We start from the raw sequence: 19,253 nt of genomic DNA, 5'->3' as shown, positions 1-19,253 counted from the left end.
TGAAGGGCCCGACATGGCCAAGTGAGTTAAGGCGTTCGACTCGTAATCCGAGGATCTCGGGTTTGAATCCCTATCGCACCAAACATGCTCGCCCTTTCAGTAGTAAAGGCTTTATAATGTTACACTCAATCCCACTATTAGTTGGTAAAAGAGTAGCCCAAGAGTTGGCGGTGGGTGGTGATAATTAGGTGTCTTTCCTCTAGTCTTACACCTCAAAATTAAGGACGTCTAGCGCAGATAGCTATCGTGTAGCTTTGCGCGAAATTCATAAACAAAAAACGGTGAAAGACTTCATAAATAACACCAGAAATATCACCCGCCAACTTACAATCATAACTAAATAGATTATGTGAATATTGTGAAAAATACAGAATCAAAATAAATACAGCGAAGACGCAACTAGTAATATTTTCAAAAACTACGAAATATCAAAAAGTTCAACTCCAAATATATATGAATGTGGAACGCCTCCAAACTGCTACATCTGTAAAGTTTTTAGGATTAACATCTGATTCGAAACTTACATAGATAAAACATGTAAATAACATAAAAAGTAATATTTGGCGAAGAATAAACTATGGTAGGAGTCTAACTGGTAAAAACTACGGAACAACACCAGAAAACATCATTAAAATATACAAGTCATACATTAGACCTGTAATAGACTATGCAGCTCCTGCATGGATCAATGTAAGTGTAAAACAAATACAAACCAAACTCCAAACATTACAGAATACAATAATTACATCAGGATACAGATTACCTAAAACCACTTCATCAAAGTTCATGTACAATTACTGAAATACACAAACAATACCAGATAGACTTCTACAGAGAACAATAAAATATTTTGATAAAAATTGGCGAAAAAATGAGTTGCTATGCGAACTAGACAGGTATTGTATACATGATGAAGAGAGACCTAAACACCTTTCCCCGTTAAACCTATACATTAGATCTTTAAGACAAAATCATTTAAAATAATAATAGTAGTATTAGAATATAGATTAAATTAAAACAGGCCACCTACGTTCTAGACTTATTAAATAATAATAATAGTAATAATAATAATAATAAAAAATCAAGAAGAATATAAATGGACATTGTCCTGAAAAGGACCAGACTAAATTTATTATATCACTCCAGCCATTCTGTATTTAAATCGAAATATATATTAATCTGGCCACTCCAACAAGTCATGGAAGGAGGAAGAGGTCGAGTGTACCTGACCCTTCCGGGTATACACATAAATATACCCAAACACCAGAGAGACTAGAGACTTCGTAAATATTTACGGCAATTGAAATATGATTTCGTTTTCGATCGTTTCTATGTCTATTACACTTTCGCAGTTTAACCTGATAACCTTACGTTTAACTGGTTTTCTGATGTAAATTTATGGATGTTCTATACGTCATCGATTTTGTAATGACGGTCTTGTTTGTTTGTATATTTTTTTTAACTGTTCTTTCCTATTTATGATCATTGTTATTAAGGAACAATTTGATATCATTACTTGCCATGAACTTGAATCACTTTATCTGAATTAAATGTGTGATGTGAGTAGTTCTATATTTCTTATTTTCACAATTCAGTGGTTATTAAAAATTCAGTTTTTTTTTTTTTTTAATTTCGCGTAATGCTATACGAGAGTTGTCTGTTCTACCCGTTCCTAACTTAGCGTGGTCCGGAATGGCCAGTTGGTTAAGGAACTCGACTCATAATCTTAGGGTCGCGGGTTCGAATCCCTATCATACCAAAGATGTTTGCCCTTTCAGCCGTGAGGGCGTTATAAAGTTACGGTCAATCCCACTATTCGTTGGTAAAAGAGGGGGAGCCCAAGAATTGGCGGTGAGTGGTGATGACTAGCTGCCTTCCCTCTAGTCTTACACTGCTAAATTAGGGACGGCTAGAGCAGTTAGCTCTCGAGTAGCTTTGCGCGAAATTCGAAACAAACCAAACCTAATTTAGCAGTGTAAGATTAGAGGGAAGGCAGATAGTCATTACCATCCACTGCCAACTCTTTTACCAACGAATAATGGGATTGACCGTCATCTTATAACGCTTCCACGGTTGAAAGGGCGAACAAGGTTGGTGTAACGGGGATTCAAACCTTCAACCCTTAGATTATGAGTCGAGCGTCCTAACGACCTTGTCATGCTGGACCTTATAATTCCAGACAAAGAAAAGCATTTGATAGAACCGAAAAGTGAAATCTCCTGAAAATACGTCTTCGTGAGACGACGTTGATGCCAATGTCGGCCTAACGATATAACGCCTGTACTGTCTCTACAGTGTAGCTAATGATATAACCTCTGAACTTTCTCTATAGTATAGCTAACGATATAACCCTTGAACTGTCTCTGTAGTACAGCTAACGTATGGTGTCACACAAAACAAACGTCTGCCTTCTTCTTCTCCGTTATATTGGGCTCCCGTTTGTATTCTCTACAAACGAGAAATATGAAACTCGGAACGCTCGCAATCTACGGGTCTCGGGATCAAAACCAGTCGCCGAACACGCTCGCGCTTTTAACCGTGAAGATATTATAATTTTACGATTAATTTCATTATTCGTTAGTAAAGAGTGTTTCAAGAGCTGTTGGCGACGAGCAATGTTGACTGGCTGCCTGCCCTCCACTTTAACACTTCAAATTAGGACTAACGCAGATAGTCCTCGAGTAGCTTTGCGCGATAATTCAAGAAACAAACAATCATTTATTTGTTACTTAGAGCAGAAAACAAGAAGAAGCGAAGGTCTCAGTCCTGGGCCGTCTTTCATGTACAGCATGAACTAAATTAAGTAGAAAACGTACTTAACATAGTTTTATTTTCATCAGTCGTTAAGGGTAACGTGTTCTGACTAACCCTAAATAAAGGATATTAAAATGATGGTTATAATGACTTGCAGGGAATTTTTAGTTTTTAATGTCACGCTGCAATCCCAACTTTGCTTTCTTTCTCTGCTCACGTGGCGCTAAAATATTATGTAATATGCGAGGAGGTCAGGTTAATGAGGTCGCGTCATACAAGGACTTCATAGAAAGATATATTATACAACTCTTTCGATTTAAGTGTTAAATTAAGCAGCTGTTGGGAGGGTAGGGGGTATGAGATCAGCAGGCTAGCATTAATTTGCCTTCTTAACAGCAGCTGGTCAAGTGAATAACATCAAAAATAATACTGTTATTGAATTTTGTAATTTGAAAACGTCTTCTCATCAGTTTGGTTTTCTCAGAATTCTTCCTAATATGAGTATTAATAATATCTTTATTTGATGGTGGATGAGTGGAACTCGTTTTTACATATTCATTCGAGCAGAATATAGCGCATTCTTATTAAAAACATATATCTAATTTATGGTTTGTTTGTGGAATTAGTTGTTGATACCAGATACAACTGAAGTATATGTGTGTGGATGTTATACAAATCACACCGTAGCGATGTCTGTCGGACTCGGACATAAACTGTACGTATGTCAGCCTCTGTAATCAGGAGGTTACAATGCCAGATCCACACCGTAAGGTTTTCTTGTAATTAAGAACCTCACTGTGTCTTGTAATTAGCAGATTCCTTTCATAGAACTCTGGATAAATTGTTTATAATTTTCTTCGCTATAGTTATCGCTGCGATAAGAAAAAACACCATTTCTCTCCTGTTAAAAGACTAATATAACAACCTCGGGTTCACCTCCTTCCCTGACCAACGTATACTCCATCACCCGTCGAATTTCATCACATGAATTTTTAAAAAGATCCCTTTTGAAAGTGACATCGTTACTGTGAGCTGCTTGATGTCTTAATTTTACACAATAAGGGAAGAAATCCGGTGATTTTTCCTGAAGCTTTTGTGTATATAAATGGTTTCTCCAAACACTTGCGCTTTAAATAAATTATTTAAGCACACACATATGTTAAGTGCTTCACTTTGCACTTTTCAACAGCACAGGCCAAGTGTTTTATTTCTATCTAACAAGTTTTATTCAATATTTCCAACAAGTCATAATTCGAATCAAGTCCACCATGCTTACGGAATATAATACAGAATTGTAACAAAAGGTATAGGAAGTAATAGCCTACAACCACTGTTTTACACACCCTATAATAAGTTATTATCATAATTACGTACGTATTAGTGAGCTTCGTGCAAACTATCAACTACTTATGGTTTGAACAAGAAAGGAGATGCTTTAAACAGTTGTTGTTATTTTGAATTAATCACAAAGCTACACAATAGGCTATCTGTACTCTGCCCACCACGAGTATCGAAACCCGGTTTTTAGCGTTGTAAGTCCGCAGATATACCGCTGAGCCACTGGGAGCGCTTTAAACAGAACATTAATATTAAATGCACAACAGATAAACTGAACCTGGTGAAATGTATTAACAATGTTGGGTGAAGAGAATACAAAGAGATAGCACAATAAATGAAAGTTTATTAATGTACTTCATTTTGTACCCTTCTACTTCATATGGATTCGGTTCATCTTTTGAACCAGGGAGGACAAGGTTCAGCCTGATCTTTTCCCCCCTTAATTTCTATGTTTCTTTTGGGGTTTTTTATTTCGAGCAAAACTGCTCAATGGTTGTCTGTGCTAGCCGTTTCTAATTTAGCAATGACAAACTGAAAGAAAGTCATCACTACATCCATCAACTCTTGGGGCGCTATTTTAACAACTAATAGTGGGATTGACCGTCACTTATGACGCCCCAGCGGCTGAAAGGACGAGCATCTCCGGTGACGGGGATTCGAACTCGAAATCACAAAAGAAGCCAGAACAATGCTCTGTCGAAACATGCAGTATGTATTAAAATTTTTGGTTCCGCACGGTTAGATGGTTAGGGCTCTTAATTTGAGGGTTCTGGGTTCGAATTCCCGTCACACCAAACACGCTCGCCCATTTAGCCGTGGGGACGTTATAACATTTCTATCAATCCCCCTATTTGTTGGTAAAAGAGTAACCCAGGAGTTGGCGGTGGGTGGTGATGACTAGTTGCCTTTCCTCTAGCCTTACACTACTAAATTAGGGATGACTAGCGCAGATAGCCCTCGTGCAGCTTTGCGCGAAATTGAAAAGAAACCAAACCAACTCTTTATTATGTTTAAAAAAAATCGTTGTGTAGCATGCTTCCTTACATAGGAAATCTAGATAGTTAAAATTACCATCTTGAGAGCTGAATGATAAAAGTGCTTTTACAAACACCGGTGATTTGTAGGCAGCCTAAATTAGGATATTTTCACTGAATTCGTTTCAATAGTTGTTTATCAAAACTTGTCTAGGTGTGTATGCATGTGTATATCTATAAACCTTATCACAGAAATTTGTACAAAACAGACTTTTAGATACGTTCTTTGTGCTTCACTTAATTTGATTTGTAGGGGGCGTTAATAACCCACTAGGATGTGTTTTTTTATGACGTAACTGAGTTGGCTCTGTAAAAGTTTTTTTGAAACGTTTTCAAATCACCTTTGTTTAAAGCTCTCCGACGCCTGTAAACTGAGTATTTTTTGCTTCTTTATTTATATAAATATATTTAGAAGAGGAACGCTGTAAAAACTATTAAGCTAGGGACTTGTCGGACCCACGAGAACTTTAGAGTTGTGCATAATTTACCATTAAGATGTCAACAAAGGTCATGCTGCCAACAGTCGGAACGCCGTCACGTCAAACCAGAGGTAATCGATCTGTTCTAGCACACCTTCAGTTTATGAGAACTTATGAATGAAAACAAAGAATAATGTATAGCATTATTTCAACCAAATTATATCTGCTACATCCATTGCTGACGAGGCCTTTCGTACAATACCATGACTCGTCAAGCCGGCTGCGACGTAACAGGCAGAATAGCGGTTGAAAAGCAATTTATATTGTTAAAGGGAATGAACATTAATAACTTTTCTAAGAACAATTTTTAGACATATTGGTTTCATATATTCCGCTGGCTATCAGACCATTAACAACAATTGTTATGGTATGGGTAGATTAAATTGTTGAAATACATCTTTTATTAATTCTATATGAGGCATTTACAGACTAGAATTTGGGTAAGAATCAATAAAACAGTATTATTACTTTTCAACGTCAGATATTTATGATAATTATTTATTTCACTTGATAGGACCGGCATGGCCAGGTGTTTGGGGCGCTTGACTCATTATCTGACGGTTCTGGGTTCGAATCCCAGTCACACCAAACATGTCCGCCATTTTAGCCGTGGGGACGCTATAACATGCGGTCAATCCCACTAGTCGTTGGTAAAAGGGTACCCCAATAGTTGGCTAGCTGCCTTCTTTCTAGTCTTACACTGCTAAACTGGGGACGGCTGGCGCAGATAGCCTTCTTGTAGCTTTGCGCGAAATTCAAAAATAAACAAACAATATATTGTACTTGAATTAACTTTTAGTGTTGGGAGCGGTACTGCAAACCAGAGGAAGTAGTTCTGTTCTTTACCACCTGGGAGCGCATAGCGTTGGAAATTTTGTAGTTTTCACAGGTGATTAACACATCTTAGTAAAATATTATTGTGGTCTCTATAAGGCTTACTCAAAACTGTATCATGAGATATCAATCAATATAAGTCAACAGGTGTGAATGAATGAGATTGGCTTCAACACTGATGACGTGTAAATAAAATCAAATTCAATAAGTATGTAAGCGAAAAAGGTTTATCCTATTTATAATATGGACCACAATGTTTATCAGATATTTTTTTTATGTGATAGTAAATTAACTTCCTATCCTACTTACAGGCAGTAAAACTTTGATGTTCTATAACATCCGAAGTCTTAACATCAAACGACTTCACAATAAAAGACACTTGACCTGTTGCCTGCCAAGTATTTCAGATGCTACAATACAACTCTTATGCTTCTTCATTTTGTAACTTTTTTGTGACGCCATTTTGGATCGAAAGTGAAACAATTTGTAAGTAGGTCAAATGCAGGTATGGTGCTAAAATCTAGCGTTGAAGTTAGGTATTATTGAGAACGAATTAACTCGTCCGTGGCACTGTGTTTGCGATCGGATTGGACGAGTTACCTCATCTATGGCCCTGAACAGGTTAAACAATCTTTTGAAGCGTTGTTGGCGATATAAACAGTAAGAGTCTTAACACCAAACTAGCGGTGGCTCAGTGGTATGCTTGAGAGCCTACAACGTTAAAAATCGATTTTTAATCATAGGTGTGAGAGCCCGGCATGGCCAGGTGGTTAAGGTACTCGACTCGTAATCCGAGGGTCGTGGGTTCGATTCTCCGTCACACCAAAGAGGCACGCCCTTTCAGCCGTGGGGCGTTGTAATGTAACGGTCAATCCCATTATTCGTTGGTAAAAGAGTAGCCAAAGAGTTGGCGGTGGATGGTGATGACTAGCTTCCTTCCCTGTAGTCTTACACTGCTAAATTACGGACAACGAGCGCAGATAACTATTATGTAGCTTTGCGCGAAATTCAAACCACTCATAGCAATGGGAACAGCGCAAATAGGAAGAAGAGGTCTAGTGTACCTGACCCTCCTGGGTATACAAATATATATATACAAACACCAGAGAGAGAGCAGATAGAGCGCAGTTTAGCGCTTAAAAAATTAAGAGTACATTACTCGATCGATAGTTTTTCGTTGACACCAGAGTAGTGTTTTAGTGTAAGTAATTATATATTCATTTCAAGTCTGTTGTTACAATAGTAAAATATAACCTCTAACTCTAATGGGCGCAGGATATAACCGGCTGTGGCTGGGTGTTTAGAGGGCCGATCAGTGAATATGAGAATTTCTGTGATTTCGTGGTTTGTGCCTTGTTATCGCCAAAGAATTCGTAACTAATATTTTGTCGATGATTTAAGCAGACTGTCCAAAAATGAACAAATGGAGTTGAGATAAACGGTAACTGCCAAGGTGGAAGAAAGATAAACGGTAACTGTCATGGTGGAAAAAAGACCTGAGATATTTTTATGAGCAGTCTTCCAAGATGTAATACTCAAATGTTTCACTGTTGTTGTTCATTCAACCTATTGACTAAATGTCTTCCTTCTAGTCTATCACTTTAAAATTACAGCCCAGCATGGCCAAGCGTGTTAATGCGTTCGACTCGTAATCCGAGGGTCGTGGGTTCGAATCTCGTTCGCGCCAAACATTCTCGCCCTGCCAGCCGTGGAGGCGTTATAATGTGACGGTCAATCCCACTATTCGTCAGTAAAAGTGTGCGTAGTCCAAGAGTTGGCGGTGGGTGGTGATGACTAGCTGCTTTCCCTCTAGTCTTACACTGCTAAATGAGAGATGGCTAGCGCAGATAGCTCTCGAGTAGGTTTGCGCGAAATTCAAAAACAAACAAACTTTAAAATTAAAGGCTGCTAGCTCAGATATCTCTTTCATATTAGCTCTACTCGAAATTCAACAAATGAAGAAACACTCTAATGTTTTACAGTGTATTCAAGTAAAACGTTTGAGGATATTCTGAATAAAACATAGCATAACAAAACTGTGTTTTAAGACTTAGAAGTAAATTCTTATTAAATTTTAAACTAGAGTTTGTAACTTTACATATAAAACTATTCGTATAAACGATCTGTGTGTGATAGGGTTACGAGGATCTTATATTTCTGAACCCAGACTTGCAGCTGAGAAAATATAGAAAAATTTAAAGTTGATGTATGATAGATAAAAATAAAAAAAAAACGACAACAAAGCTTTGGAAAGATATTTTAAAACTATGTTTTAGGCTTGACATTTATATTCATATCGGGATATCTTTTTACATTTAGACGAAGTCTATCAGAAAAAAAAATCGTTTTATACAAGAAAATTCCTTTTCTTTGTTTTTTAAAAAAACAATAAATTTATTTGTCTCCATAAAAAACAGCGTGAATTTTATTTTAGTGAACTAATGTAAAGTTGTTTTTTTATCTTTTTTGCTATGTTCTTTGCCTACCGTAGATATCGAAACTCAATTTTTAGGGTTGTAAGTTTAAGACTTACCGTTGAGCCATTAGAGGGCAACTGATGAAACATTCTCAACATATTTCTGTGTGAGCAAATTCTGAGGAGAAGGAAAAAAAATGAAAGATTCTCAAGGGTCGTTATTTCCATATTTTTCAAACCTGGTCTTACAGATGGATAGGATTAGTTTATTAAACGGGACGGACACAATTTTGAAATTCAAATTTTGTTTTTATATAAAATAACGTTAACTCACACATTACTGTGGAAGAAATTGTATGTGTTTCCCCATCCTACAAAAAAAAATATAGTTTTTGGAATGATGTCCTGCACATGAATAAGAGATCAAAAGCATGTTTAGTCATCGCTTAAAGGCCCTCTACTGACTTAATATAAGTAGTATCCTTTAATCTTTGTTGCTCTCAGGGCTTCCTGGTGTACAGCGAGCAACATTTTTTTCTTGGTAAAGTGAAGAAAAAAGTGTATCGTATTTATTGAGGAGTCCCGACATGGCCAGGTGATTAAGGCGCTGAACTCGTAGTCTGAGGATCCCAGGTTCGAATCCCCGCCATTTCAGTCGTAGGGGCGTTATAACATGAAGGTCAATCCTACTATTTGTTAGTAAAAGAGTATTTCAAGAATTGGCTGCGGGTGATGATGACTAGCTGCCTTCGATCTAGTCTTACACTGCTAAATTAGGGAGAGCTAGCGCAGATAGCTCTCTCATAGCTTTAAGTGAAGTTCAGAACAAACCAAGCTATACTTACTTATTAAGGATATGAAGAAAACTAAATGTGTTACACGTATTGAGGAAATGAAATAGGAAATGTGTTATACTTATTGAAAAATGAAATAGGAAATGTGTTATACTTATTAAGGAAATGAAGAAACCAAAATGTGTTATATTATTTAGAAAATGAAAAAAACAAAATGTGTTATACTTATTGAGAAAATGAAGAAAACAAAATGTGTTATATTATTTAGAAAATGAAGAAAACAAAATGTGTTATACTTATTGAGAAAATGAAGAAAACAAAATGTGTTATATTATTTAGAAAATGAAGAAAACAAAATGTGTTATACTTATTGAGAAAATGAAGAAAACAAAATGTGTCATACTTATTGATAAAATGAAGAAAACAAAATGTGTTATACTTATTGAGAAAATGAAGAAAACAAAATGTGTTATATTATTTAGAAAATGAAGAAAACAAAATGTGTTAAATTGAGAAAATGAAGAAAACAAAATGTGTTATAAAATGAAGAAAACAAAATTTATTGAGAAAATGAAGAAAACAAAATGTGTTATATTGAGAAAATGAAGAAAACTTATTGAGAAAATGAAGAAAACAAAATGTGTTATACTTATTGAGAAAATGAAGAAAACAAAATGTGTTATATTATTTAGAAAATTATACTTATTGAGAAAATGAAGTGTTAAAACAAAATGTGTTATACTTGAGAAAATGAAGAAAACAAAATGTGTTATACTTATTGAGAAAATGAAGAAAACAAAATGTGTTATACTTATTGAGAAAATGAAGAAAACAAAATGTGTTATACTTATTGAGAAAATGAAGAAAACAAAATGTGTTATACTTATTGAAGAAATGAAGAAAACAAAATGTGTTATAAATTGAGAAAATGAAGAAAACAAAATGTGTATACTTATTGAAGAAATGAAGAAAACAAAATGTGTTATACTTATTGAGAAAATGAAGAAAACAAAATTATAAAAATAAAGGTAACAGAAGAAAGAAATAATTTTACTAAAAGTAAAAAAAACAAAACAGGTTTGAATAAAAATGAAAAAACAAACTTTTAAGTTCCAAAAGGAACATTGATGTTGCAACATTCTGATAGCTAGATAAATATATATATATACAAGGAATTGGACAAAGAAATTAGTAGACGGACAGAAGAATGACCTGCAATAAGCATATACTTAGAGATAAATGATTTGAAACTTTTCTTTATTAATCTTTTTTAGGAATTATATTTTACTTACCTTTGACTTGAGGAAACGTTAACAGTGGAAATCTGCTACTGTACATTTAAGAAACATAAGATGTAGTTAACAAAGTTGTAATTATAATTTATTCAAGAATTATGTTGATATACACGAAACGTAATGCCTTTGATGCTGATTATACGATGTTTTGTTTCGGGTACGATGTCGTGTTATTGGTTTGGTTTGTTTTTGAATTTCGCACAAAGCTACTCGAGGGCTATCTGTGCTAGCCGTCCCTAATTTAGCACTGTAAGACTAGAGAGAAGGCAGTTAGTCATCACCACCCACCGCCAACTCTTGGGCTACTTTTTTAACCAATGAATAGTGGGATTGACCGTCACATTATAACGCCCCCACGGCTGAAAGGGTGAGCATGTTTGGTGCGACGGGGATTCGAACCCGCAACCCTAGGATTACGAGTTGAACGCCTTAACACGTTTGGCTATGCCGGGCCAACTATCTAGTCTCACGCTGGTGAATGAACCGAATTTACATCTGATTTTACATGACAGGTTGACGAATGGTTTGATCTGAAGCTGTATTTGTTTAATGCACCACACACCGAACAATTAACGTTCATGATTTTGAAACATAAAAAGAGATTTGTTTCGAAAGGAAAACTTGTCTCAGCCACCCAAGTATGGTTTGTTTTTCAGTCCCCGTAAGTTTGCTGTCAGTTCATCCTTAATAAAGTCCTTCTTTTGTAATCTGTTCCCCAATTAAGATAAAATCGTTTGATGAAGTTTGTTTTTAATTTCGCGCAAAGCTACATGAGAACAACCTGCGCTAGCCGTCCCTAATTTAGCAGTGGAAGACTAGGCGGAAGTCAGTTAGTCATCACAACCCACCGCCAACTCTTGGGCTACTCTTTTACCAACGAATAGTGGGATTGACCTTCACATTATAACGATTCCATGGCTGAAAGGACAAGAATGTTTGGTGTGATGAGGATTCAAACCCGCAACCCTCAGGATCTAGTTCTCATGATATGTACAATCGTAAAATTAATACTTAACATTTTATGAAAACCAAAACCGTTCAACAAAAAAAATACTCAAAAAACTCAGCATAAAAACGCGGTTCATAAACCTTATATGTTCAACAAATACAGTTCCATATCAGAATAAGTGACGATACGTTTGGTTGGATGACGGATTTTGATTTTCATACAATGTAAATCTAAACTATAAGATAAATGTATTAATATACATATCGAAGTGGTAGATGATTCTCATATATATATATACATAGTTGAATATGACATATTAAAACGATTTTGATTATGTAAGTCATCAATTCACATGACAACCATAGTCAAGATAATGTAATGGTAGTACGGAATGTATCACAACCATAATACGATGTTGGGTGCTACGTACAGATACTGTGATGCCACCAAAACTGATCATTTTTGGGAACATATTTGTAAAAAATCCTTTCATATGCCAAATTTTCATATAATCAGATCGGTAATTTACAATTTCCAAGACAAAGATGCCCCTCCACTCAATGGCTTTGAAAAATAAAGAAAATGGATCATTTAGGATCCCTAGATGATCTGAAAAGATACTTGCAACAAGTCGTACTCACGCCATAGTTAGTAGAATTCGGTGTTTTGTAGCAGGATAAGGTCCAAGAATTACAGATGTCAGTGATAAAAGCCATCCATGTGTACCAGAAAACAGAATGTAACATTATAAAAAAGGACCACCATCTGGTAATGTAATGCACGCCACATATACATAAGTTACTTCCACAACATATCAGGACAACCGTCAAATATATCATCATACAGTTGGAAAATGATACGGTAATTTTGTAATATTTAATTTGAAAACATACCGCTAAGGTCGTCTAATGGTTTCTGTGCAATAAGTCTGTTAAAATAAGCGCACTAAATAATGGAAAGCAGCTGGAATGAGAAGTGTACTTTAAATGTGACAGCGCTACGTCGGAGTCTTTTGCAATAGAAACTGCGCTGCAGGATTATTATCAAGATACACGGTTTTAAGACAAAGTATTACCGGACAACATGGACTTATCGAGGTGGTAAGACTCCAAAATCATTTTAATGTGGAATCATTCCCATTAGTTGGTTGGCTTGTATTAAGGTATTAAGTGTAGGGGAATGTATTCATAAATAATGTGTGTTAACATGATGTTTTAACCTTCCAAAATCTCGATTTTTAAAAATAATTAAACAAGCTGATAAATGTTTTTAGGCATCCAGTGACTCAGCGATATGTCTGCTGACTTACAACGCTAAAAAACGGATTTCGATACCCGTGGTGGACAGAGCACAGATAGCAACATTGTGTTGACTTGTGCTTGATTCAAAAGACAAATGTCTTTAGTTTCTACCCCTTACAGATTGAAAGCTGTAATTTGAAGTTTATCATCGAAATTGACCTTAAATCTTAATATCTGAGAAGTTTAAACAATCGATACGTGTATAATAGATAAAACTTATTATCCTCGCGAAGGTTAAATATTCCAAATACATAGACTTCAAGTTGCAGAGATTCAAATATTTCACTGTCATTACCGACGTAAACACTACACTTAAGAAATATTGAAGTGTCAATTTTAGACAATCCTTTATTACTGATAATTTCGTTCAATATTTGTTTTGTGTATGTGGAGGCAAGTCTCGTCAATGGGCTGTCAGAACTGTGCGTACAACGTATATCAGAATACGCTTTTTATCATTATAAATCATCGAATCTACCATTGAGCCACTGTAGGGAAAGGACGTAAATTGTCTGAGACAGTAAAGCCAGTCTCCTAACAGCGACCGTTTAACGGTACAGTTTCCACACCTTCTGTTAACCTGAACGTGTACCTGGAATGAATGTGGAAACCGAAATTAAAACTTACACTACAAAAGCAGTTTGTGCGCTTGTCTTTGAACTTCGCGCAAAGCTACACGAGGGCTATCTGCGCTAGCCGTCCGAAATATAGCAGTGTAAGAGAAGAGGGAAGGCGCGTAGTCATTACCGCTCATCGCCAACTTTTGGGATACTCTTTTACTAGCGAATAGTGGAATTGACCGTCACATTATAAAGTCTCCACGGCTAAAACGCATGTTTGGTGTGGCGGGGATTCGAGCCGGGGACCCTCAGATTACGAGTCGAGTGACCTAACCACCTGATTAGTGGTTAAAAATGCTTTTTGGGCCGAGCATGGTGTATTTGTTAACATGCCAGTTTCTGAATCCGATGGTTAATGGCTCTTTTCCCGTTATTGCAAAATCGAACTCCGCACTTTGGAGAAGTGGGTGCGTTATAAGAGTGAGAGTCATATCCCACTATTCGGTTAGAGTCCCAAAAGCTGGCAGTAGGTGCTTTTGCCAAGCTGAATTTCTTTTCGTCAATCAGTTTCAAATTAGGGACGGCTAGCGTGAATGTACTTTGTGTAACTTTGTGCTAAGTTTTATGACAATCAAACACTTATGATACGTTTTGTTTAACTAAGACGTCTAGGAACTTTGTGGAATAATAATTATTATTTTTCAAGTAAAAAATTCAGGAAATGCATACATATATACATACACACATATACGTAAACAATTATCATGTGCGTATTATGAATGTGTGTGAGAGATATCAAATGTTATCACTGTTGAAATGTTAGTCCTGTGGTGATTCTTCTGCATCAGTATTTGGTTCGAAATGAATACTTTAGAAGTATAAACGTAGAATATTGAAGTTAAGACCAACATATTCCTAAATGGAACTTCTCAAAACGTACATGAAGGTATTTAAATCGTTATATATTATTTTTTATTTCAGAGTTATAAATGTCACAAATTCTGGTCATTTTCCAAAATCAAATATATTCTGAATGTTGTTTAACTTCTTGAATGTAAGTGTTAGTTGCTTTTTCCCATTAAATAATATTTAGTAACTACTACATTACAATATTTTATCTCGTAATAAAGTACAGTGTCTTAGAAAATTAATAACCATGGCATAACCATACTTTAGAATTAGGTGGTTAGTAAGCGATAATTTCATAGACGGGCCCGGCTTGGCCAGGTGGGTTAAGGCGTTCGACTCGTAATCTGAGGGTCGCGAGTTCAAATCCCCATCACTATAAACATGCTCCCTCTTTCAACCATGAAGGCGCTATAAAGTTACGGTCAATCCCACTATTAGTTGGTAAAAGAGTACCCTAAGAGTTGGCGGTAGGTGGTGATGACTAGTTGCCTTTTCTCTAGCCTTACATTGCAAAAATAGGGACGACTAGCGCAGATAGCTCTCGTATAGCTTTGAGCGAAATTCAAAAGAAACCAAAAAACAAATTTCATAGACTTAAGACATCCAAGTCTGGGGTTAGATTCGCTATAGTGGACAGGCCATTGTGTAGCTCAAAGCTAAAATAAATAAACTAGACCAAAAATCAGCTAATTACAAAAAAAAAACCAATAAACCAAGCGCCTTTTGTAAGATAGTTTTTGTTTTTTTTTAGTAATAAACCCTAATCGGCTGGAGAAGTACATCTACCATAAGTCAGATGTAAGAAACGCGTCTTTAATTAGCTATACTGATTACCAAGTTTAATTGATAGAGTTTCGCTCAGAGTTTCAAACTTGCTCTGTTATGAAATAAGGAATTCGATAACCTAAGCGATTTCTGGAGGTAGGCTTTTCTTCTCAAAATAAGAAACCTGATAAATTCAAGCGCTTTCGAAAGATAGACCCTTTTCTTTAGGATTTTAAGTAGAACGGTCTACTTTCATAACCAAACGTGCATGGGTTATCAGGTTTCTTATTTTGTTATTCATTCAAGAGTTTATAATAAACTTACGCTATATTTCAACAACGTTAGAAATCTCTATATAAGTAACTGATTTGTTTTAGTCGATTTAATTTGGTTTATTTTTAATGTCGCGCAAAACTACACGAGGGCACATCTGTGTTAGCCATCCATAACTTAGCAGTGGGAGATTAGAGGTAAGACAGCTATACAAAACCACCCACCGCTAATTCTTGGGCTACTCTTTTACCATCGAAAAGTGTGGAGTTGACTGTCACATAATAACGCTTCCACGGCTGAAAAGACTAGCATCTCCGTTTACGAGGATTAGAACCCGCAACGACAGATTGCGAGTCGAGCGCATTGTTGCTTAGTTGTCTTCCCTCTAGTCTATCACTCGTAAACTAGGGACGGCTAGAGCAGATATCCCTCGTGCATCTTGTGCGAAATTTAACAAAGGAACAAACAAAGAGTAAAAATAGGTATAACAGCTCAATTTTAAAATTGTGCTTAAAACACAATAAACACATACTTGTTAAAGATATTAGGGTTTCTGGCTTCACCAACTACAGAAAACAAGCGATTAACGTAATGTCAAATCGTTATAAACTGTTATATATGAACCCGTGCTTACAGCATAAGCACTGCTTTGCAATTTCTTTCAAATTCGAAACTTACAAATAAGACCGAAGAAAGCAAACGTTGTACTTTTACATTTTGGGCTAAACCTTACACGACGAGATAATTACCCGTTCGTTTTCTTTACGGAAAGTTTCCGTAAAGAATGGAAAATGTACTTAAAGTTATTCCCCGAATATTTCGTGCTAGGAAGGGTCTAAGGCTACACTCATAAATTGTACAGTGTACATAATATAGGTTTTTCTGATGGTGAAAGTTAAAAATTATGAGATAGTTTGAGGCTTTTGGAAACTTTGACCGTTAAAGTTAAAAGTTTTTGGAAAGTTCGTAGCTCAGAATTGAATTTAAGGAACAGTTTCAGAATCAGGAGATATTGGGACGTTTCAGGTCACGAGATAATTTAAGTGTGGGTTAAAGATCATGAGATGTCCTGAGAATAAATGTTACATCTAAAAGGGTAGTTTTAGTGCGAACGGTTAAATCTCGTAGGGTAATATCAAGGACAATAATAAAGGAATTTGAAGGTGAGTATTAAAAATCACAGGGTAGTTCTGAGTGTGAATGTTAAAGATCGCAGGGTAGTTCTGAGTGTGAATGCTAAAGATCGCAGGGTAGTTCTGAGTGTGAATGTTAAAGATCGCAGGGTAGTTCTGAGTGTGAATGTTAAAGATCGCAGGGTAGTTCTGAGTGTGAATGTTAAAGATCGCAGGGTAGTTCTAAATGTGAATGTTAAAGATTATCAGGCAGATTTGAAGGTAATTGTTAAAGATCACATAATAATATTGAGCGTGAGTGTTAAAGATCACAATGTATTTTGAGTATGAATGTTAAAAACCATATGGAAATATAGAACTAGAGTTAAATGTTATGGAATATTCTGAAGATCAACGCATAAATTTATGAAATAATTTAACAGTTTTAGGGTTACTTACAAGAGCAAGTATTTTAATTTCAATTGTAGATATTCAGTTATAATATTTCTCAGTGATAATTTAATTCGATACATGCCAGGACTAAAACGTGTTATCTTGTCTTTACTGAACAAAGTCAGCAGTAACTTGAGGTCAACTCAGAAACAACTTTCAATCATGTGTCCCTGTTGTGCAGCCATCAATAACGGTCAAACGTGTCTTGTCTTTTACAGAGCTTAATAACCCGTTCACACGGTATTGAATACCCGTAGACTTTAATTTTAATAAACTGATTATTTTGCTCGTAGTTTCATCAGGTTCGATTGAGAGGAGTGAAACTTTCTTGTTTTTCAGCAGTCACTGATACTGTAATCAATCCAAGATGGTCGTTCTTAGGTATACTGACCTCTCGTGTAAACGCATTTGATACATTTAGCCGTTTAAAAATGAGAACTGATAGCGTAATTAAAACTTGAGGGGCGTTAATGAGAATTTTACACCCTTGTCGCGAAAAAAACAGCACCTTATTATTGTCTTACATAACCAATATGACACCTTTCTTTCAATCATTAGTATCGTGGTATGTAAAATAAAAATAAACAAATTATAAAAGTGTTTGTGTGTGTGTGTGTGTGTGTGTGTGTGTGTGTGTGTGTGTGTGTGTGTGTGTGTGTGTGTGTGTAGGCAACACTAAACAATAAACGTCAGTTTAATTACTAGAAATTCTCACATATATGACGGGTTATAATAAAATTAACGATATCAAATACATACACTAAACTAGAAAGATTGATAAGAGAAGGAAGGAAATACATAAGAGTTACTTACAATGAAGCAACTTTTGGGTTGATGGCTGAAGGAACTGACGTCAGATTTAGGTTAGAACAATCAACTTTTATCTGGGTTGTAGCTTTTATGCAGATACATTGCTTCGGGCAAACTTCCGTGTCGTTTATTCTTCCTGCGGGAAGTTTGGAATCTCCTGACGCAATTCCGACGAAGAGTAAGAGAGCTACCACCTTCATCAAGAGTGTAGAGATGGACCCTTTGCTGTTAGAAAACAGTGCGACTTGGACCCACCACGTCCATTGGTCTACCTGCTGAGTATATCTCATGATTAACCACAGTGAAACTTCGATAGTTCAGGACCTATCAGGAGTTTCGGAGCTTGTGACTCGTGTTATTCGTGCGACGTCAGAAAACAATTTGATTCAGCGGCTTTTGCGTGGCCGAGAGTGAGAGGAAGAGAAGTGTCGTATCACTTTTAAGACGTCACAGGAAATGCAACATTCTTTTTGAATACCGAAGTGGCGTTATTACTCTTTTCGGCTGGCTATACATTTTTCACGTTACAGGGGAACCGAAATCTTCAGTATGTTGTGTAGATTTAATATCATTGGACAATCATAAGCTGTGACGAAAAAAAACAAATAAACAAACAGAATCTGCTGCCGCCAACAATAGGATGCGTGCAAACTGCTGCTCGGGCCACAAGCAGTACAAACATGAACGCAACGCGCTGCTTGACTTCACTTCTCTGTGACGTCACCATCTAGCCCGGTCACTACTTCCTGTGGGATTCGAATAAGCCTGTTTGAAGCAATTTACATAATAGAAAAGGAGTATCTAACAGTGTCAGGTTTATCGTGTTTAAGAATGGCAGGTTATATACGTAAAACAATTCATTTCATTTGATTTAAGTAACTCGCGTTCTATCTAGATGTTCGTGTGTTTTTTTTAATAACCTCAATTCTAGAACTGAATGTTCCTCAGTCCTATGTTTAACCACATGGACAAGGTGTCAAGTCACAACGGCCAAAAGAAAAGATTACTGTTATTAAAGTACTGGCCCGAATGGAGATTTTCCTTGAATATGCAACTTAAAAAATTAAACACACACAAGTATGTAAATGAATAGATTAAACAAGAAATGCACACTTTTTCTGAGTCATATGTTACTATGGTTACAAATGTAAAACGATCCGAAACTTTTATTCGTCCC

The 19,253-nt window shown here is 36.1% G+C and overlaps 1 protein-coding gene across 2 annotated transcripts in view; it reads right to left on the bottom strand.

Annotated features, from left to right (window-relative positions):
• LOC143228914 (uncharacterized) overlaps positions 1-18,785 on the bottom strand; it is a 112,056-nt gene extending 93,271 nt beyond the window's left edge. The window contains exon 1 of one of the 2 annotated variants that reach the window (XM_076460362.1): positions 18,080-18,785. In XM_076460362.1, coding sequence (XP_076316477.1) covers positions 18,080-18,366 — 287 coding nt within the window. In that variant the 5' untranslated portion in view covers positions 18,367-18,785. The remainder of the gene's footprint in view (positions 1-18,079) is intronic. The other variant, XM_076460364.1, reaches the window with a different exon arrangement.
• Positions 18,786-19,253: the final 468 nt, after the last annotated feature.

This window comes from Tachypleus tridentatus, chromosome 10 (assembly GCF_004210375.1).
Source record: "Tachypleus tridentatus isolate NWPU-2018 chromosome 10, ASM421037v1, whole genome shotgun sequence".
Taxonomy (NCBI): Eukaryota; Metazoa; Arthropoda; class Merostomata; order Xiphosura; family Limulidae; genus Tachypleus; species Tachypleus tridentatus.
The sequence above is the reverse complement of the archived record's forward strand: the minus strand, read 5'-3'. Positions and strand labels throughout refer to the sequence as shown.